This window comes from Hippichthys cyanospilos, chromosome 4 (genome assembly GCF_059441005.1).
Source record: "Hippichthys cyanospilos isolate Australia breed blue-spotted pipefish chromosome 4, RoL_Hcya_1.0, whole genome shotgun sequence".
NCBI classification, from domain to species: domain Eukaryota; kingdom Metazoa; phylum Chordata; class Actinopteri; order Syngnathiformes; family Syngnathidae; genus Hippichthys; species Hippichthys cyanospilos.
In genome coordinates this window covers 14,424,809-14,446,654 of record NC_142372.1, presented here as the reverse complement: position 1 = coordinate 14,446,654, position 21,846 = coordinate 14,424,809, and the positions used below count along the sequence as shown (strand labels likewise).

Sequence of the window (21,846 nt, the reverse complement as noted above, 5' to 3'; positions counted from 1 at the left end):
CCTCTGTGAGAGGAGTGGGTCTTTTTCGAACACTCTGGTTTCCACCCACATTCCAAAAACATCCAGGGTAGGTAAATTGAAAACTCTAAATTGTCTTTCGGTGTGTGGCAGTACGAATAATTGTTTATCTTTGTATGCGTTGGGATTGGCTGCCGACAGCTCGGTGTATCCTTCCCCTTGCTCGAACACTCCAGCATAGGCTTCAGTTGCCCACAACCCGCGTTAGAGTAAGCAGTTAAGATTATGGATGAAGGGATATTATTTCTTATTTGTATACTAATAAATTAGGCATTTTACCAGCACAAATGAACGAATCCTAATGCAAACTTGTATTAAATTATTTATTCTACAATATACTTCTTGTATTAGTCTTTACTTGATTTCTGTTTTTTAGTCCGCCAGTTGATAAGATAAAACTGTAATGAAGACTTACAGCTGATAATTTGATGACTGTGACTGCATGTCAACATTTTCATCTAAAATTGTTCATGCAACGCTGTACAAGGGGACCTAATGAAGTGTCTCCAGTGAATGTATTTTCCTCTTAGTTTTAATTTCTTCCGAGTAAGAAGGAGTGTCATCTGTGGGACTTGGGGCGGTGCTGGTTATCCATGTAACAGTGGTCTGGATCACATTTAAAACACATGTTAGTGCTTGTGGGTGTGCGCAGAAGAAATACATGATAATGGGAGTTAACAGAATTGGGAGGAAAGGATGAGAGCAAGAACCAAATAATGCGGTGGGAAAAAATGCACTGTGTAGATAATGCGGTGCAGTAAGTGTAAGGCAGCCGATGACTAACAGGTTTATAACCAAAGAGAGATGGAACAGTCTGAAACTCTCTCAGGCCCTTTTGCTGGCTCCATTTGGACAAAAGGAGAAGAAGCCTTCAAGGTACTCTTTAAATTTTATGAGGTCATTTTCAGCTTGTAGCTTGTTGCCTACTTACTCAAGTGAACCCTGCATCAAAGCTGCACAAATCAGACGTTCAAGTTTTAAAACCCCTCCATTTGGCTTGTGGGCGTCAGGGGGCTGCTTTTGTGACAGGTTGCGTCTGGCTCACGCACACACACACACACAGCAAAGTTGTGAGTTTACGCTGCGCATACACTGAGGAGGTCAGATGGTCTGGCAGTCAGAGGGAGCCAGCTGTGAAAAGGAAGACAAGTTCAGAGTAAGTGTTTCTTAAGAGGCCAGAGCAGAGGATCGGAGGGGATGATGGTGAAGATGAAGCGGACACTTTATCGAACCTCCTGCTTGGTGACTCTGCTGGTGGAGCTCAGCTGCATCAATGGGAGCTTCAGTCTGCAAAGAGAAGCTGGAAGTAGGGTGAGTGGCATGAACCTTTTTGTTTTAATGTGCAGGAGTTTTACTTGCAGGTCAGGACGGATGGATGGACAGCACTGCAAAATTAAATAGCATGGATGGTGGTAGATCTACAAAAAATGGGTTGTGCAGATGGATAATGAAAGGATAGCTGAGCAAGTAGAACATGAATGGATACATGCAGAAGATCTTTTTGCTGGACATTTGCGTCACAAATTATAATGTGCATCCCAATAAAACTTAAGATAACTTAAAAGCATAAAATGCTTTGCAAAATGAACACAATGACAATCTAGCAAAATGTTGCTTGATGTTCCTATTATTTTGCTCTTGATAATAAAACAACTGTTCTTGTCACGGAATTAAAATGTATTACATTTTCTGATACCTGCATAATCCCAGTTAAAATCTCACATACTACCTGAAGGGCCTTCACCTACTGAAATGAGAGGTCTTCTGAATTTTTTTCTAGATTCTCAGGGAGTTCTTTGTCATGAGTTACTTGTACCCCCATTTGAAAACCACTGCTGTAGTTAGAAGTACGTACACAGATACATTTATGTGTTCATAAGACAGGTGCGTCAACTGCATGCTTGACCATAGCCGAACATAGCAAAAATGCACCGGTTCTCTTTTTAAATGGGAAACTCGCAGACTTGCCAAAACAGACTACCAGTTCTAATGAGCCTTTTCTGTGATCTGAAAAATCAACATAGTATGATTTAAAAAGGTAATTTTGCTTTGTTTTTTCCGAGCACTGACAGTAGACAATAATAAAGTAAAATATTATAAACAAATACACATGTAACACACACAGATGATGTGTGGGTTTTCTAGGGTTAAGTAAATAAATGTCCATGGACACTGTATAATGTTTGAGGATTTTCATGAATAACTGAAAGTGGAATCTATAATGTTAGAGTCAATGACAGTCAAAGTTTGATCATAATTTTCCCAACTTGCATTTTCTCAACCTTGATCTCATTATTTTTCTCTCCCAGTCACATGCTGGTTCACTTCCCCCCTTCAATATCGTCATCATCCTCTCACAAGCTGGTTCTCATTAGCTGACACGAATCATCTAGGCAAAAAGTGCATATAATCTTTGTTACTTTTATATTAGTGGCAGAGAAAACATAGTCACTTTCATGCTTCAGCCACAAAATTAATACATGGCACTGCGTCTCCACTCACACTTTCATTGGGCCTTGAATGCACCTCTGTTCAAAGATTATAACGCTCCTTTTGCCAAAATTACACATAATTGTGTCACGGTTTTGTTCAAGAGCTATAGTCACAGCTTGCCTCTGCATCCTCACATGTGCTCGAGGCTCCGACAGCAACATAACTCAAAATTAATTCTCATGCTCACTAATGCTCTTAAATGCAGTAATGAAACTTTCAAATACATGCTCTGTTAATTTCTTTCCTTCCTATTCTTTTTTTTTATTTCAAGGCTCTCACAATTACAGAATTTTTTTACTAACACTACTGAAAGACTCTCAACAGCTCAATATTCTCATACATAAAGTTCAAATTCTCTCTCACATCCTGAAATAGATTTATTAGTAAAGTATGCAGTTCGGTCGTGTGAATGAGAATTCTGGGTTTGTGTATAAGAGCATTTTGGTGTGTAATAGAGTGGTTTCATTAGCGTATGTGCCTGAAAAATTCAATCTCGACTGCGTGGCCTCTCATTCAGCGCGTGCGGCTCTCGTGTGTGCCGGTCGAGCAAACCCAGATTTTGACAAAGATTTGTGGGCTTGACATCACAATTTTAAGATGTGTTATGTAAGTGAGTATACGCAGCACTTGAGAGTGAGAAGTGTTGACAGAGAGAGCTGCAAAGCCAGTAGCATGCTGGAGAGCATACACTTGGCTATATTGTGGTCAGATTCTTAATACTGACCCAGCCCTCGAAGATAAATTGTTTCAGCCTTGTGTAAGACCAAATGTGTAAATGCATAATGACAGACTCGAAATCCAGTAAAGCAGGGATGCTGTATAACAGAACATCAATACAAACAGGCTACAATGGCTAGCTATTCAATCCACCTCAATTAAATTGAATACACTACCAACAAAAAAAAATCTCAAAGTTATAATAATTGTCATGGTTTGTTGGATTTTGGGTTGTGGGTTTATTTTGAGGGGTTCCGCTCCTTTGTTTTCATATATGGTTCTGCTCCTGCTCCTTTCGTGTCTCCCTGCGTTAGTTCTGATTTAGTCCACCTGTCCGCGTTACCTGCCCCTCGTGTCCGCCAATCCGCTCCCCTTGCCTATTGTTCCTGCCCAGCTGCCGTGCGTTTCTGGTTAGTTTGTGAATGTATTTAAACCTAGCTTCTGTTACAGCCCTTGTCGGATCATTGTCTTGTCATGTCATATTTCTCTGTCGCGTTTTCGTAGTCCCGTCTCGCCCTTCATCCATCAGCTCCGTGTTTTCCCGCCAGCCTGCCCGTAGTGTTTGTTTTCGGTTTTATCAGCCTGCCTGCACCCTTAGTTTTTTGCCATCCTGTTTTTACCGCTTTCGTTCCCGTTCGTTGTTAATAAATATGGATTTCATCAAGCCCCTGTCTCGACACCCCCCTGCTTTTGGGTCCTCCTCCTCCGCAACCATGCCGGCCTTCTCACCCGCCGTGCACCCCCCTGACAATAATGTATATTTCTTTTGCAAATATTTACTCATTTTGTGTATGATGCCTGCAAAACAACAGTGGTCAAAATTAAATGGTAACTGGTCAATATTGTAATCACACTCTTTTACTATGAAGCCATCATTTGCTGTCATAGTCACTAAGAAATAACACCACTCACCCCAACTACCCACTTCCCAGATGCTGACTTTTGAATGTTGTGCCTGTACCAATCCGCATGGTCCTTTTCCTCTTTAGCTTGGGGGACAAAACATCCATGTTTTCAAAAGAAAATTTGACGTGTGGACTCGTCAGACCCCACATTGCCTTTTTCTGTTTGACTTTGTCACATTGAACAAGTAGCCAAGTTTCAAGTATGCTCATTTAAATTCCAATCATGACACTCACGGGTTTCCAGTTTACCTGTTCATCTTGCAAAAAAGTGTTTGTTTAGTTTTTTTTGTTTTGTTTTTTTTAAGCGTTTCATATCTTTAAATGTTGTTTATTTCCCCACCCCACCTTTTTTGGACTCTCTTGTCAGCCTCACATTTTTTAAGACAAAATATTTGACAAAAAAAAAAAAAAGTTTTATCAGTTTGAGCGGGACATAACTTGACTTTATTGTGTAATCAATTCAATACACATTCAAAAGGAAGGATCAGTGTAAGTTTGTATTTTCCCTGAGCCCTATGCAGTTTCACTTCTCCTTTATTATCATCATCATTATCCTTGCTTTACACACCATTCCATCTTTATTGAAATTGGGGTTTGTACGGTATACAATTTTTCTTTTCTCTTTTGTTGACCATCAGGTCAACCAAAATGATACAATTAACAAAGCTTTAATACATACAAGTCAGCTGTTGAGTGTAAACCTAGATCTTTCATAACCTTTACGCCTTGTTCAATTTAATTACGTTTTCAGCTTGTTTGTAGCCATGTAGCGTAAATGAAAAGATGACAGTGAGTGGTCTGTGCAGGTAATGAAGCAGTGGGAGAGGAAGGTGCGCTCAGCCTCCAGCCTTGACGAGCTGCTCAGACTTGCAGACTTCCCCGACTGGAAGCTGTGGAAGTGCCGCATGAGACTACAGCAGTCAGATTCTCTCTTCTCGCCACCTTCGGCCGGCTCCCACCGCTCAACCCGTTACGCCGCAGAATCATACAGCCTGGAGATACTCAAAGGTAGAATAGCTCATGTCGAGTTTTTCTGAGCTTGCAGGGTCTGAATGTTAGATTTACCTCTCACAAAGGAAATTCTCTCATATATTCGAATGAAAAACTTTGTTGGCACTGAGGAAATGTTCTCACACTTCCTCTATAAACAACACGAATACCTCTCACACAAGTTATTGCTTTCATATAAATACACACTAGTGATACGCTCTCATAGGCTCTACTTAAACTCATATACAGTGGGCCCCCATGTCACGAGATTAATCCGTTCCGCGGTTGGGCTTGTAAGGTGAATTTACTGTATGGCGGGCAATCCAAACCTATGTTAAATAGCTAGTGCATTTAGAACCCCAGGTAAAAACATCAAAATTGTACATACATATTGAAAATTGGTAGCAAAATAGTATAGCAACTGCTACGTATATATAATAGACATGCATACAATCAGAAAACATCATAAATAAAAATGATGGTAAAAATTATAATAATTATGTGCTTGTTATGCCCATATTCTCTAGTAAGGGTAGCTTAGGCTAGGCTAGTTTCGTATCTCCAGCTTCGTTTCCATATAAATCATCTTCTTACTTCTCTCTTTAACATCACTAGCAATCTTGGGACCCATGGCTAACCCATTCAAGTTTGAATTAAGCAATAAAATGCACTATAAATACGGTTTTGTAACCACTCACGATAGAACAAAGCTTTACCATTCCGCCATTTCGAAACGATTGAGACAGACTAATAGCAGACCAGCATCTCCGTGAGGTGACGCAGACCAATAGCAGACCATCATTATAGTGACGCGTTGCATGGAGGCATTGACAGCAACAGAAAATAAGGGCAATTACCTAAAAACGCCTGCAGATGTAGCCAAAACAACACAAATACAGTTGTTTATGTTGCTAAGTGGGGAAAATACCTTAAAGAAGGGATGAAAAAAAATCTGTATTCCACATCGCAACATGAAAAAAACGTAAGCCAGGGACGCTGTAATCCGAGGGTCCACTATTCTCAACTATGCTCTCATTCACTACAAAAGCACTCTCACATGAGAAACTGACGTGCACTCACTTGCGACTACAATGTTTGTGCATGAATTCTTTCCAACTACTGAAACACTCTTGCTCCCCGCGCTGATTATTTTTGCCCACAAATACTATGTGAACATTCTTACAGTACTGAATTATTTGTTCACATACATTAAGAAATGGTTTCACACAAATTACTAAAATGCTCACACTCACACATACTGCACACTTCTAAAAATGTGATCATGACACTACTTAAATTCTTTCATGAGCGTGTGTATGACAGCATTTCAGCATGTGAAAGGCAATTTGGTGCAATTGTCTTCACGGAATGTCTCCATGTAGCCATAGATGAGGAGTGGCAGAGGACGCAATGCATGCCAAGAGAGACGTGTGTGGATGTGGCCAAGGAACTGGGCACTGACCCGTCCATGTTCTTCAAGCCACCTTGCGTGTCTGTCCACAGGTTTGTTTAGCGCAAAAACCTCTTCCATGTTGTTGACGTAATGTCCATCACTCTATGAATTCTGGAACATTTATATGCTGTCCTTGATATCCAGCTAAAGGTCCATTTACTAGTTCGCTCTTCATGCTTACTAGTAAGACATCTCCGCTCACAAGTGGACAGATTGTGTTTCAGTGACGTTTTTTTTTCCTTCTGACAGGTGCGGCGGCTGCTGCAATCAAGAAGGTGTCACATGCCGAAACACAAGTACAATCCTGGTTAATAAAACTGTAAGTGTGTCATTTTACTTCTCAATAGCATTCAAGTTTTGAGTAGGTTAAAGTAGTCACACACGTTTTGTGTACTACAGGTTCTAAGCGTGATTCCATTCAAATTTGTACCAGAGCCTGTGCTAATAAAAGTAGCAAATCATACAGAATGCAGATGCATGGAGCCGGCCATTATACGGCGTAATGCTCAGCCGCAGAGGACCAGTGGGTGAGTCTAATTCTGTCACTCCACTCTCTTAAATGCTTGCGGATATAGCTTTGGTTGTTGGACAGTATGCTGTAAATATGCCTGATTTTTTTAGTTTTTATTTTTATTTTTATTTTTTTCTCCAGTTGCTCACTGATTGAACAGCTTTCAGAGCCTGAAAATTCCAGAAGACTTTGCGTCAGCGGTTGGATATGGGATTGTGCAAGTGACAGATGCATTCCATATCCCTCGAGTAGTAGACCAGGTGAGCGTTTACTTATGGATTTATTTGTTGCAGAAGGTTGGGAATCTTTGATTGTCTCACGATTTGAGTCATAATTTGAGTCATAATTGATTTTTGATTCAAAAATGATTATAGCATACATAGTTGCAAAATTTCTCTTGCAATATTTAAGGCTGTTTTAGGGACATGTTCTCCCAACCACAAACATGCTCAACAATCTTGTCAGTCATTAATCCATAATTTTAGGCAAATTTATATTCCACCAATCTCGCAGCAAGTGTAATATAATTAGGTCCTGTTTAGAGTTTCCTCTGACTTCATGGATGCCCGACTGTGAGATTGACGTGGATCGTTGTGACTGCGTTCCGCGAGCTGAGCCACCCACCCAACTAAGGCCAGTTCAACGCTGTCACCTTAACAGCTCCATCTGTTCTCATCGGCATCAACGTTTTGATCCCTCCTCCTGCAGGTATTGCGCACACAGGACCTTGACATACTGAGAACCTTGCAGTGGACCTGACTGTGTCTAAATGCATGTGTGTTTTCTCTTTCCCCCTCATGGCAGATGTAAGTGGCCCATGTAGCAGCAAATAGGACAACCTGCAGACCATTCTTTTGGAAGCAGAAAAATAGAGGCACATAATTTATTTACAGAACTATTTATGCAAATCACTAAATTTAACAAGATGACAATCAGTCACAGGACAATGTTAATCGATTAACATGCTGATCTTATGTTTGAATCAATGTTTGAATTTTGTCATTTGTTGTTTGTGCACTGAATATATAGATTATAAAAATATTATTTTTTCTAATTTAGACTCATGAAATTGTGGATTATTGCTCTGAATTTATTTCATGTGTTTACAAAAAAAAACTGCCTTTCCGTGAAACTCCTTCCTTTAACATTCATCCCCCAAAATTGTAAATAACATTTTCATATTGACAGTGATCAGATATGTTGGTTGAAGAGCAATACAGTACTTGCATCTATCTCATGCACATATGTACATTATTTAACATGTTTAAAAAAAATTCGGCATTTCCATGAAACCATTTTCTTTAACATTCATCCCCAAAAATGTAGATAACATTTTCATATTGACAGTGACCACATGTTCTATGATGGTTGAAGAGCAACACGTTACGTGCACCCATGTCATGCACATGTGTACATTATCTTCACAAGTCTTTTTCCTATTTTTTACTTCGTTAAGTATCTGTGAAAATTCGATTGACTGCACCATTCAAAAACAATAGACAGCCAGACAGACAGATAGCCAGATTTACGAGCATAAGTTAAAAGATGGCATGTAAGGCACCCTTGTATATTCACACAAAATCCTCCTGGTAGCCCAGCCTAACATTCATTATGCTCACACTAGCCATGCAGTGGCGTGTGGGAGGCACAGAGGTCATGCAGATGTCATGATTTGGACTCTGTGCAGATGCTTTGATGATCTTGCAACAGCAGCAACAGAGGTGCTCCTTGAACTGTTTCTGGAATGTATTGCTGAGCAGGTAAAGAACAAAAGGGTTCAAGCAGGAGTTGGTGAAAGCCAGGATCCGAGCAACAACACTGCAAACAAAGTGGTTCAGGGACGTGTCCACCTAACGGGTGAATGAACATAAAAGTAGTGATGAATACAGTTATGCAACTGGAAATTTAAAAAATGTCATTCATAGCCATCATTTCAACCTTTATCCACCATGAAATGTCTGACATATGGGTGTGGAATTTGGGATTAGCTTTTTCCACATAGCTAATATGTCATAAACCTCAAAAGATCATTGCCAATTTAGACACTTATTTAATATGAAAATAAAATCACAGATTCAAAGCTAATGACTTTTATATGAAATTGGTTGAGCCACATGCTTAAAATGCTTTTGCACTGGTGTGTTCAGGGAAAATCGTTCTAAATTTGTGACATCTTAGGACCAAGAAACAATTTTAGAGTGCAGGAAGGCATTTCATTGTCTGGTCATAGCCTTGAAAAAAAAGAGAAAAGAGTTTTGACACCATCTTGTGGCATGTACAGCAGTGTTCACACACAGATCTCAATTTGGTGAATACATTCATTGTGAATAATAATAAAGTAACATATATAATCATTTTTAATTAATAAATGGAATAAAAAATGTCAATTAAAGTAGCTGGAACCTGCATCTTTAAAACATTACCAAATATTTTCCACAATAATGTACTGAAGTATTTACTCGATTGCATTTCCAAAATGACTGTCAAAAAATGGTTTTATTAAATTCTAATGGCAAAGCTAACTGTGGCTATGGAAAGCTATTTTAGCATTTATTTGATATCGTTCGTTGATATTCAGTTCAATGTCTGTGTAGTAATGTGTTGTTTATTCTCCTCTAGTTATGCAAGACACAAATAGAATAGATCTGTGTCATCATCAAAAAGATTTATTATCATAGAGGCACACTAGTAAATAACCCCTGCAATTGACTGGCAGGCAGTCCAGGGTGTCCCCCCACCTACTGCTCGAAGACTGCTGGGATAGGCACCAGCAAGCCTGCAATTCTCGTAAGGATAAGCTGCTACAGATAATGGATGGCTGGATAGTAGATCACCCCTAAGAAACTGCTTGTTTAAGGCACTATCAGAGCTAAAGTGCCTCATGTAAATAACACTGACTATTATATTTGTAAAAGGAGAAGATTTAATACAGTGTGTGTATTGTATTTGTACCTTTTTTTACAAGTGTATTATGCCTACCTCCGAGTAGTGATAGGAGCGGTATAAGAAGATGACGTGGTTGGGCAGCCAGCATGCGGCGAAGAGGGCAACGAATACCAACACAGTCTTGGCCAAGCGTTTTCTTGACTCGACCTGTTGAATGTTTGAAACTACACATTTAAGAGCAATGCTATAGTTTGAAATAGCTTTCTCAGTCACTTCAGTAAAATAGATGAAGACTACACTAATGCAATGCAACACAATGTACCCCTCACTACATCACATTTTACCTTTAGCACCCCCATTAAATAGCAGATTTAAAAGTGGTAAATTAGAGTTTTGTTTAAAGGTTTGCAGTTATTGTAACTAAATTGTAAGTAAGAAATAAACTATACAAACTCTATCACTTTTTTTCTTAAGTCTGGAACTCATCCCCAAGGTAAATAGAGCTTCATTGTAGCTCTAAAACAAAACTCCCCTGTTGGCTTGTATGTATTTTCCCCTCCACAGGCAAGTTGTCTACACTCCTCATCAGACTATCAGCAATGACGGTGTAGTACATTGCTATGACCAGCAGTGGGATGATGTAGAAAATGAGGAAAGAGACAGTGGAGTGGATCTTGGGGTGCAGCTCTCCAGCATGGGGATATGGAGCGCAGGTCACAAAGCTCTCGTTGGTAGATGGGACGTTGAAGACGTGGAGATCAGAGAAGACGGCCTCAGGAATTGCCAGGACAAGAGACATGATCCAGATGAGCGCCGCTCGGAGTACAGTGTTGGTGGCAGAACTTGGTGCCTGAATGTCCAACGGCCTCACAATAGCCTTATATCTGATTGAGCGGAATATATGGAAAGCGGTTTAAGCATTTTTCAGTGTTCTTGAAATCCATCTTATAGGAGAAGTCAAGTCAAATATTTTCTTTGAGGTATGTGTGCCCCCATTCAAACAATATTTACAATATTTATTTGAGCCCTGAGCAACTCTTATGTAATTTTTAGTCAACCATAAGTAGTAAAATGACCAGCGTCTGACATGAATGAAAATGGGTGGATTTTGTTCAAGAATTCATATTTGTGCATGAATTAGAATGACAGACTAGTAAGACCTCATAGAAAATACTTATAAAAGAGACATGGCACATCCTATTGGTCAGTCCAGGAAAAAAAACAAAAAAAAAAACTGCTACAAGTTTTTCCTGTGTATGACCCTCACACATTCCACTGAAATGTTCTCAAGCACACAACTGAAACACTCTCATACTATTGAAATAATCTCTAATCTAATCTCTAATCTCTAATCTTTTTTTTGCTCTTAGAGAGTGCTTAACCATTTGAAATGTGTCTCCCCCGTGTACGCAACTAAAATCAATCGCACATCTATCTATCTATCTATCTATCTATCTATCTATCTATCTATCTATCTATCTATCTATCTATCTATCTATCTATCTATCTATCTATCTATCTATCTATCTATCCATCCATCCATCCATCCATCCATCCATCCATCCATCCATCCATCCATCCATCCATCCATCCATCTAAATCATCCAACCATCCATCCATCCATCCATCCATAACAATGAGATGTGCAGAAGCAGAGAGTCTAGTATTTACCTGTCAGCAGAGAGTGCCGTGAGCGTAAACACGGACACTCCGACCGAAGTGAGCTGAATGAAGGCGATGACTTTACAGCCCGCTCTCCCAAACGCCCATTCGCTGGTCAGGTAGCGGCTGGCGTCCACAGGGGTACAGGTCACCAGTAACAAAATGTCCCCAAGCGCCAGACTGGACAATAAGACATTGTGGGCTTTGCAAATGGATCTGGCAGAGCAAAGCATCTTGATGAGGGTGATGTTTCCCACGATTCCTAGCACGCTGATGACTCCATAGACTGAAGCGATGACCACGCTTGACACGCTTAACATGTCTGCTGACCTTATACTGTATTTACACTTTCCTATCTACACTGACTTGAACAGTACTGAAACTGCTGTATTGAGGGAAGGCTGTGTTTGTGTTCAATGTTTGTGAGCGCATCATTATGTTTTTAGTGAGAGGGGGCTGCAACTTAGCCTGACCAATAGAATCACTCACACCAGCAATCATATGGAACTCATCAAAGCTCCAACATGTTATTTAGGATGGCAACCAGTTCATGGGTGTCTCTCGTCTCCTGCCCAAAGACACCTAGGATAGGTATCAAAAAGCCAGCAACCCTAGTGAGGATAAGTGACCATAGAAAATGCATGGATGAATGAAAGAGAGTATATTATGGGTTCCACCATCAAAAAAAATCTCACAAAATGTAAAAAAAAAAAAAAAATCTTGAAAGACTTGATGTTCTAATCCAGGAGTGTCAAACAAATTTTGGCTCAGGTGCCACATGGAGGAAAATCTACAGGCCTGGACCCAAATAGAACCCAATTAGGGGTCAACTGTAAATATATTGTTGTAAAGTTAAAAAAAAAAAAAAAAGAGATAAAGTTAAAATTCTGGTTCGGGCCCGCTGTGTATCACGATATACCTACTACAGAATAGCATTTTTCCTTGTCGCATGAAACGAACGGAAATTTTCTATGATCTTTTTTCCATTTGTTCAAAAAATATATATTTTGTATATACTAACACATAATAAATAAACAAAGAAATACAATGAAAGACAAATATCGAGAGTTAGGAAAAGGCCTCAATCAAAATCTGTGATTGCACAACTTTGTGAAATAGAGACTTGAACAGAAGGAAATGATGCTGTGTTGTCTCATTCTGAACACTGGGTGTCACCCATGAAAGGATATAGGTTTAAAAAAAAAAATCAGGAAGAAGTCATGAGGTCATGTCATCTACATTAGAGCACTACATTAAAAGACTGTGACCTGTTCTAAGGAACTGACCTTGAGTTTTTTTTGTACATTTTTTTTACTTTATTATATTCACTGTATTTATATATTTTAAATGTTCTGTTACCCTTAATCACCTTATTTTTTTTTACCACCGTTTACATTTATACTTTATTATTATTTTTCTGGTAGACTTTACATCCATGTTACGTACTGTTATGTACATTGTTAAATAAAAAAAGCAGCTTTGGAAGACGTACTTTTTAACTTTTATTTTTCTATTTTTCTTTCAATAAAAAAAGTGATCAGAGAGAACCACGATTGAGTGAATCCTTTAACACTCACAAGAGCATTACAGTATTCTCGACAGCGGACTAATGGGTTTGGTACGTTGGAGACCCCTGTTCTAATGCTTGGTCCTCAATTTGCTTTTTCTCAGGGGGTCTCTGCTGACCTCATGTTACTTGACGGCTTCAACATGATGGGGAATTTATAGGTATCGCAAATGAAAAGAAGGTAAACCATCAGGAAACTCTCAAAATGCCACTTACATGTGATAAATATTTTTTGATGCACACAAAAATAGAAAAATTGACCAGTCAAGTGTAATATGGGGGTGGATTTAGGCCTGCGGTGCAATTTTGGTCTCTTTTGTTGGACATGATGAAGATGAAATGAACCGGCAAAACAAAGGAGAAAAAAAATAGGTTGCAACGGCAGGAAGGAGATAATAGTGATGAAAGAAAAAAAATCAAATGAGAAATGCCAAGAAGAGTTTATTCTTGCTGATCAATCCTCTTTTGTAAATGCATTCATGTCTTTGGGAAAATACAATAAACACAATTAGTAACTAACAAGAAGGAAAGTAAATCTATCATGAAATGTCATGTAAATATCAAACCAGGCTCATTATACACAACAAATGCCACACTGTAATGATTTAATGACACAGCCATTCTGTGCCTTAGTGATTCTCTTCCTGATTTTAGTTCTGATCTTACATCATAAGCTTTACAACGAAAGAACATATTTACGCATCGTTTTTTCTTTCGTTTACATTTTCTTGCAGACAATCAGAAGTTGAGAAGCAGCCACATTATTTCACGTATTTATTGATGAACAGAACAATTAGACCCGTATGGTGTTCATCAAGGTGTTAGTGCGGTAGTGTGCAAACCTTCTTCTTTGACCTAACTGTTTTGTTCATCAATAAGTTAATGGAGTAAGATCGCTGTCAAAAAGACGTATGTCTTTCTTTTTTTGCCTGTTTTTCTTTTTTTATTATGGGCTTCTTTTATTGTGAGATTTTTTCATCATGTGCCTCTTTTTGCATGCTGCTTTTCTTGAGTCTTTTTTCATGTTTGCTTCTTTTTCCTGTGTGCGTCTCTCTTCTAAGGTGTTGTTTTTTTTTGTTTGCTTACTTTTTTTGTGAGTGATTTGCAGTTCAGGGCCGTCTTAGCTGTACCATAAAAACGGAGGCCACATTCTCATGCAACCAGTCTAACAGGTTCCAACACTTGTACTCCAAACAGTTTGTTTTCTCCACCACCCACTTGCCCGTTTAAACATGCCCCTCATTCTCTACTTCATGAAGTAACCAACTACCGAAATTTGTCACTTTTGGCCAGAGTAACATAAACACACGATATACCTTTTAATAAATATGATGCGAGTCACTTGGTATTTTTTTCCCAAGCCAAGGTACTTCCGAGCAGCGCGCAGGCTAAAACACGTATGGTGGGCGGGACAAGAAAGCTACTGTATCGGAAAGAGCGGCTGTGATTGGCTGAACGGAGCTGTCAGTCAATGACCAATTTCAGAATGAAGCCGCTCACCTGAAGCAGTGCTCAGATCGACCAGGACGGGTTTCGGTACGCTCTCCGCGTTACCAAGTTTAGCGGGCGCGTAAGGCCACAATTCAAGCAGGTTTGGCCATGGAGAGTACCATTTTCACCATCGCTCTTCTCCATCTCAGTGAGTCATTGTACATGTTCTTGTGTTGTTGTTCATTTCCCCTAATTTAGGAGACAACACCTGTTCATTCGTGCTAATTCTCGGAAGTCGTCGATTCCTCAAAGGTCATCAAATCAATTCCATTTGCTTGCGAAGACGAGTCAAATGGTTTCGAATTAAAGATCCCTGTGTGTTGAAAATGCGAGGGCTTCAACTTCTATATTTTTCTGTCTCTATTTGGTACATTAAATCCTACTTGGCAATAAAATGGGGAAACGCCCAACATGGCTGTTTCCCTTTTACTCAACTAAGTGCACTGGATGTGTTCGTAATCAATCCCCACCATTTTGTTGTAATGCATATGAGAAATGCACCTAAAGAGTATACAGTAAGTTACACTTTTGCTCACATGCTACACTTAAATAGGAGTACAAATACCAGTGTTAATATAAAGACTGGTAAAATTCCATCCAACTTCTGTGATTAGGAGAAAGTATCAAATAAACTGAAGTACCAGGAAAAAAGATCAAATGATAAAATGACCAAAATGTACTTTATATATGCAATGTGCTTTTTCATCTTAAACTGAAATTTACTCTGTTTGATTCTTTGTAAAATGTGTAGTCATTAGCAGAATTTGAACATAGTAGCAAATCTTTTTTAAGTAAGTTAAAGTAAGTTAAAGTGCAAACATCTAATTTCTGACTTGAGTAAAATTGTCGTCGCCCCCAGGCCCATTATTTAGCTCCATGAAGAGAAAGCAACAGAAATCTCCTACTTGGCATTTATCATTGTAAAAATGTTTGTTCTAGCGTGGTGACTGTATCAATTGACTGTTTTGACATTACAGCGGCTGTGGGTGTTGGTGCCCTACAAGTGAGCATCGCACAAGATCAGTATGAGTATGCCAGGGGTGACAACGTAACGTTGCCATGCTCGTTTGAATCGGCATTCACCAAGCCGCCCCTGGTGATCATCACGTGGTCTGTGGAAGGATTAGAAGTTGATGCTCAAGAGGTTTGTTTTTTGCGTGCCGTCTCTTGTAGCAATAAATAAAAAGGACACATTTAATCTTTGTTTACTTCATCTATTTTTTTGCCACATTATAGATGAAACATGTACACAAAATATTTGTTTGTTGTAAAATATACATAATGAGCAAATGACTAATTTGAGTTAAAATGTCAATCAACTTTGATTATCTGGGTAAAAAAATACCACAAACCTTTGCTAAAAACTGCTGAATCATTTAGTATTAGGTTCTCATTGATTGCGTACATTGTTACCATAATGCCTTTGTTGCTTAATCCCATCTAAAACAAATGAGTCTGACTAGTATGAACTCGTCCATGGGAACTTCATACAGTCAATCAGTGATATAAAAAAATCTGATGTTTGAACAGAGAGTGATCGCCACTTATTACTCCGCTGGTGCGGTGACAGACTTCAGAAAAGACTACAAAAACCGTGCGGCAATGGATGTCGACCTAGCCGCGGGAAAGGCCAACCTGATGCTTGCCTCTATCACATTGAATGACAACAAAGAATTTGAGTGCCAAGTCCAAATCCCAGGCGACACGGAGGGCACGTTTTCTGACACTGCTCGCTTGGTGGTTCTAGGTAGTTTTTCCTTTGGATTGAAAATAAATGTGCATCGCATATTGTTTGAGCTGTTTCTGTTTATTATATAATAATGTGCTGTTTTTATAACCGTGTTACTTTTAGTGGCTCCGTCTACACCCATCTGTAAGATCGAAGGGAAGGAACAATATGGGCAAAACATCAACCTGACCTGTCGGTCAGAGGAGGGTTCTCCACCACCCAAATATGAGTGGACCAGTCTGAATGCACGTAATGTTCCTCATATGAAGGACCCAAGGACCACCAGCAGTAAGTATACCGTACAGCTTCTGTTGACCTGTATCGAACCTATTCTAACCAAAATAAAGAGGAAAAAACAATTATATATTTACCACGCAGCACGCCAATCATAGTACCACATTTGCCTACGTAAAAATTATTGGACAAGATATCAGCAGCAAAATAAGCTGTTGTCAAAGTTTGATTCCGACACACATGGTGCTGTGCCATTTAGGTGCCAAGAAATGATGTTGGTGAGTTAAGGAGTTTCATCCATTCATTTTCCATAGCCACTTATCCTCACTAGGGCCGCTGGCTTGTAGGTGCCTATCCCAGCCGTCTATGGGCAGTGGGCGGGGGACATCCCTAAACTTTGAAATTGCAGGGCACACAATTCCACACCTAAGGGCAATTTTCATACTCACAACCAGCGTCCAATACACCAATCATGTATGTTTGTGGTATGTGGGAATAAGCCAAACTGCCTGGGGAGAACCCACATGGGCCCAGTAAGGAGGTGTTGAACTCCAGACCTCTAAGACTGCCATCCTCCATGTTTTCCAGTTTTCTCTCCAGAGCACATCCTATTCAAATGATTAGCTTATTAGCAAGCTCTGTAGGAGCTTTAAAAACGCCCCTAATCATTTGATACCGGCCCTCAAGGACTGGACACCTGTGATTTAGACAAAAAATAAAACAGCCATCATATTGGGGCATCTTGACGTCAAGGAACTACGAGTGTGTTGAGGTGTTTGGGTTATTATTGGAATCTTTGTGTCTATATGATTTTGAAATGGATTTAGGAATTTCATTTTGACAGAATGATTTGCCACAATCTTATAGCGTTTCAGCATCAACGGATCTCACATTAGTGAGTTGTTTAATTTCGACAGAAACTGTGATTTGCTACCATATTTTGGCAATTTGGTGTCCAGGTATAATGTTAAGGAGTTTCATTCACACAAAACTTGACAGCGGCCATCTTGCGGCATGTTAGCCAATAGCAGCTACGATTGCCGGTCATGGTCATGAAAAATATTATGGAATATTTCTGGAAGTCCAACAGTTTCATTGTAATTGTGCTTGTCAGAAGGTGGAATCCTGTCTCTGTTCAACATCAGCAAGGAGACATCAGGATACTATACCTGCACCTCAAGCAACAAGATTCGCTCTGCTAGCTGCAACATCACCCTCACAGTCATGCCACGTAGGAAACTGCTTTACCTTCTCCGAGTCTGCAGCTGTTTTGTTTCCTTTTTTATTTGTTTTGCAGCATTACATTTGTCATATTCGTCCTTCCCTCACTATCTTGAATTGCACTCTGTCTGCGTAGCGTCCATGAACATTGGCTCCACAGCTGGAATAATTGCTGGAGTTGTTGCAGCGCTGATCATCCTGGTGGTCGTCATCTATTGCTGCTGTTGCCGAAAGAAGAAGGAAGAAGAGGAGTATGCAATGGGGTAAAGATTTCTTTGAGGCTCTAAACCATCTTCAGAACGATTGCAACCTCGAACAAACCCTGAGGAATCTCACGTGAATGCACATTCGCTGCAATCGTCTAAACTTTCAAATGTTCGTGCCTTGATTTTTTTTTTTAGTGGCTTAACACTAACCATAATTATTGATACAATGTCCTTAAACCTCAATCCCACTGAGATGCGAACATTTGCGAGTGTTGTATAGTGAATGTGCGTCCACGTCAGGCTTCATTCAAGGTCTTGTTCTTGAAGGGACACTGGATAAGATTTAAATTGTTTTTCATTACGGACAGCATTAGGAGCTGCATTTACCATTGTCCGTAGCTATAACAAGGCAGCCTCCATAGGCTCCAAGCCTCCAAGTGCCACGCCTCCCATGTAATATAATTTAATGACACTAGACCTACGATTATATTTGAAACATACTGTTGGTTGTTAAGAACACATTTATTTGAAAGGTTTGGAAATGTATAATCAGTTTAATGTATCCCTTTTTAATGAAAAACTGTAAATCCTACACCATCTCCCTTTAAGGAATTCTGAACAATGGAACATGTTCAGAATTTCCATGCGAGATGAAAAATTAATATCATATATGAGTATTCGGCTCTCATCCACCCATCATCCATCCATTTTCTAAAGCCACTTATCATCACAAGGGTCCATTTAATATATATTTGCCTTGCTGTAGCACAGAAGAAAGGTCAAACAATTGTTTGAAAATTTTTATTTTTTAACAACATAAATAATCATATAATTCACTTGATACTCCTTTTAAAATAAAATAAAGAAAATATAAAAATGAATACACTAAATTAAAACTAAACATTTAGAAAAACTCCAGTGAATACAAACTAATGAACCTACTCTAAAAAACAAAAATAACCAAATCAAAAAACGGAAAAATATCAAAACCTAACTACAATTAAAAATCAAAAACTATTATAACTAACACAACATCTAAAATCTGATTGAACAAGGAAAAAAATAACATACACATACAAGAAGCAGTGCAGCCATCTGATATGCTACCAAACGAAGAGAAGAAGTCAAAAAAAACATTTTGTCACGTGAAATTATATTCACTTTTCAGAGTTCGTGAGGAGGGGCCCCCCGACAAAGTTGTGGACAGGAATGGAGCTGAGAGATCAGATGACAGACGCATCAACGATGAGGACGAGTCCAGCGTGAGGGCCCCTCTTCGAGACCGATACGAGGATCGAGGTGAACGTGACGAAAGCCCGCACAGGGTTCCCGGCGATGGCCATAGCGACTACAGGGATCGTCACGGGGATTACGACGATCGCCGTAGGGACTACAGGGACAGTGATTACTCCGACCGGCGCAGTGAGTATTCTGACGTACGTGACAAATACGGAGACCGCCGTGAGCAGTATGATGACCACGACCGCCGTAACGACCGTGCAGATCCTCGCGATAAATACAATGACCGCTATGACGATGACCACCGCCGTGACGACCGCGCAGATCCTCGCGACAAGTACTACGACCGCCGTGATCGCTATGACGACGAAAGCGAGAGAAACAGAGATAGGCGTTACCGTGATGACGACCGCTACGATGAACCTTACGATGATCGGGACAGACCACCTGTCCCATCCGATAAGCCGCGCAGAAGAGACGATTAATTCTCCTAGATTCATTGATCACCCGCCTTCATCTGAATGGACTTTTATACTTTAAAAATGTAAATGAGCGAAAAAGGTAGGGCTGTCGTTTCTATCGGATGCGAGCTTGCCACTTTTCTGAGCAAAGTAAAATATTGACAACCTACAAGCTCGGCCTCACACTTGTAACAGTCGTTCTTTGTCAAATATGCGTGTTAAAGTTGGAGTTGAAAGTTATGGAAAATTTCAATGAGAATTTATAATATAATGTGAGAAATTCTGCAAGTAACTAGCAACATTAAGTCAAATTGGTTTTGTTTTTCATAAATGTCTCTCGATTTATGACGCGAGTTGCTAGAGTTAGGCCAAAATAGTGCTTTGCTGCATTCTTGTGGCATCTTAATGTTAAAAAACTGCCCCCCCAACCTGTTTTAGTGTGGCTCCTGAAAATTCATCTCAATATGAATGCCTACCTCAACATCTTTTCTAATATAGCTCATCATTAGTTGCTCTGATCCAGTATATCTATTTCCATCCATTCCCCAACCTCTTTAGGTTTTATGCTCACCCCCTCCCCACCACTACCATCCACCCTTCCTCCAAAAAGTGCACCTAGATCACCAAGTGTTTGGAGTCTAAAATTAGTCCTAATCAGGTTGTAGACATTGAAGTCTACAGATTTTTCAAATAATATAATAGCTGAACACATGAACAAAACATTCTAATATGTACAGTAGCCGTTTTGTCATGTTCTTTTGGTGGGTTTTGTTTAGTTGTTGTCTTCTTTCCAAATCTACTCATAGGCTTAGTTTTTCCCTCATCAGTGCTGTCTTCATAGTATGTATTTCATATATTTCACTTCATAGCATAATATTTTCATGAATATAATGTTATTTATCAAGTCCCAATTCCTCAGCTCTTTCAAAAATGAGTGGGTCACAAACTGTTCTGAGTGCATCTGGAAAAAATGTTTTCTTAACTGTATATAGGACTAAGTGTTCTTGTCTGAGATCGGTGTCTTACGTTTCACACGTGAGTGTAATGTAAAATCAATGTGGCTAAGCATTCACTTCTGCCACTGCGATTTCAAATGAGTACAATGTAATTCTGATTGGGCTGTCTTTGTTGGGATACAATGCATGGCAAACATCTGTCACTAAAGCAAATTTTCTTGATTATGTTTTTATAGGCCTGTGTTTCATATGCAAGTAAACTGTTTTATAGTTCATCTTTGGAAAATATGTTTTCTACATGCTGCATGTGTGTCATGTTTTTTTTAAAACTGTGTACCGTAAATTGTATTCTTTCTGAAATAAAGTAAGGCTGATACTTTTAAACTTGTCCAATGAACCTCGAACACTAGAGGGCAGTACCACACGTCTAAAAGTTGTCCAATTCTAACATTGTCATTTGTTTCATTCGGAATTAAAGGGAATCTCAACCACAGACAATTCTGCACCCTTTTGAAAACAACTTTTTCACTTGTTAGACGTTTTCCCCACTAATAGTCATACAGTACTTTTGTACATAATTTAGGCTTAAAGCTTACAAGTACACCGATAGCAGTAACACAAACGCCAGTGTCCCTTGAATAGAACGCATTGCCGTTATTGTCATTGTATTGCTGGTATACAACGAAACATAAGAATTTTGCAGGATGTCAGAGGAGGCAACAATAACTGGTAAGTCACAATTTACCCGTGCATTCTTAGCTTTCACCCTAGTTCTAATTTTATGTCGAACCATCTTTTCAAATACCGAATAAATGATCAATTTAAATTGTCATTAATATTCGCATGCTAGTGTAGTGTGTTATTATCAGGGGCAGTTTTGGCACAGCTCGGTCACACGTTACTAGTGAAGCAGAATTGTGCATTAGTTGGCTCCTATGCACCAATAGCATGGGGGGGTGTCATACAGCATTTCGCTTGCTGCTGCGGTGGCAGTTACTTCGACTTCAAACTACGTTTGTCCTGAAATTATGCCAGTAATAGGATCCAAGACAAAATAGCTCTTATTGTGAAAATCTTTCCCGGAAGAGCGCATTTGACAGTAGCTTG

General features: G+C 39.5%; 3 protein-coding genes across 5 annotated transcripts; 2 read left to right on the top strand and 1 right to left on the bottom strand.

The window, feature by feature from the left end:
* The first annotated feature begins 86 nt into the window (after positions 1 to 86).
* On the top strand, positions 87 to 8,141 carry vegfd (vascular endothelial growth factor D). 2 transcript variants are annotated; one of them, XM_088413709.1, is made up of 8 exons: positions 87 to 1,329; positions 4,940 to 5,141; positions 6,506 to 6,626; positions 6,826 to 6,895; positions 6,976 to 7,103; positions 7,229 to 7,347; positions 7,630 to 7,795; positions 7,892 to 8,141. In XM_088413709.1, the coding sequence occupies exons 1-8, from the start codon at positions 1,216 to 1,218 to the stop codon at positions 7,908 to 7,910; spliced, it is 939 nt and encodes a 312-aa protein (XP_088269835.1). In that variant the 5' UTR covers positions 87 to 1,215; the 3' UTR covers positions 7,911 to 8,141. The 2 variants fall into 2 exon arrangements, with proteins under 2 accessions (XP_088269835.1, XP_088269836.1); XM_088413710.1 differs by lacking the exon at positions 7,892 to 8,141 and having other exon boundaries at positions 7,619 to 7,754.
* A 517-nt stretch (positions 8,142 to 8,658) lies between these two features.
* Positions 8,659 to 13,326, bottom strand: grpr (gastrin-releasing peptide receptor). The gene is made up of 5 exons (XM_088413188.1): positions 13,322 to 13,326; positions 11,645 to 11,971; positions 10,497 to 10,857; positions 10,067 to 10,180; positions 8,659 to 8,937 (listed from the first exon to the last, which is right to left on the bottom strand). Exons 1-5 carry the CDS (start codon positions 13,324 to 13,326, stop codon positions 8,659 to 8,661), a joined length of 1,086 nt encoding a protein of 361 aa, XP_088269314.1.
* Positions 13,327 to 14,692: 1,366 nt separating this feature from the next.
* Positions 14,693 to 21,123, top strand: LOC148424720 (cell surface A33 antigen-like). Of its 2 annotated transcripts, XM_088412169.1 has the most exons (8): positions 14,693 to 14,841; positions 15,671 to 15,837; positions 16,224 to 16,440; positions 16,546 to 16,710; positions 17,771 to 17,887; positions 18,014 to 18,140; positions 19,252 to 19,505; positions 19,587 to 21,123. In XM_088412169.1, exons 1-8 carry the CDS (start codon positions 14,802 to 14,804, stop codon positions 19,805 to 19,807), a joined length of 1,308 nt encoding a protein of 435 aa, XP_088268295.1. In that variant the 5' UTR covers positions 14,693 to 14,801; the 3' UTR covers positions 19,808 to 21,123. The 2 variants fall into 2 exon arrangements, with proteins under 2 accessions (XP_088268295.1, XP_088268294.1); XM_088412168.1 differs by having other exon boundaries at positions 19,252 to 21,123.
* The last annotated feature ends 723 nt before the right edge of the window (positions 21,124 to 21,846 follow it).

What these genes read in the sequence shown, in the direction of transcription:
- vegfd (XM_088413709.1), top strand. Translation starts at nt 1,216, where the DNA reads ATGATGGTGAAGATGAAGCGGACACTTTATCGAACCTCCTGCTTGGTG. An exon ending in AAAGAGAAGCTGGAAGTAGG is followed by an intron (nt 1,330 to 4,939) that starts GTGAGTGGCATG and finishes TGGTCTGTGCAG; the next exon opens with GTAATGAAGCAGTGGGAGAG. An exon ending in TCCCTCGAGTAGTAGACCAG is followed by an intron (nt 7,348 to 7,629) that starts GTGAGCGTTTAC and finishes GGTCCTGTTTAG; the next exon opens with AGTTTCCTCTGACTTCATGG.
- grpr (XM_088413188.1), bottom strand. An exon ending in ACGGCACTCTCTGCTGACAG is followed by an intron (nt 10,858 to 11,644) that starts GTAAATACTAGA and finishes CCGCTCAATCAG; the next exon opens with ATATAAGGCTATTGTGAGGC. An exon ending in CAAGCCAACAGGGGAGTTTT is followed by an intron (nt 10,181 to 10,496) that starts GTTTTAGAGCTA and finishes AACATTCAACAG; the next exon opens with GTCGAGTCAAGAAAACGCTT.
- LOC148424720 (XM_088412168.1), top strand. Translation starts at nt 14,802, where the DNA reads ATGGAGAGTACCATTTTCACCATCGCTCTTCTCCATCTCA. An exon ending in GGACCCAAGGACCACCAGCA is followed by an intron (nt 16,711 to 17,770) that starts GTAAGTATACCG and finishes TGTGCTTGTCAG; the next exon opens with AAGGTGGAATCCTGTCTCTG. An exon ending in CACCCTCACAGTCATGCCAC is followed by an intron (nt 17,888 to 18,013) that starts GTAGGAAACTGC and finishes CTGTCTGCGTAG; the next exon opens with CGTCCATGAACATTGGCTCC.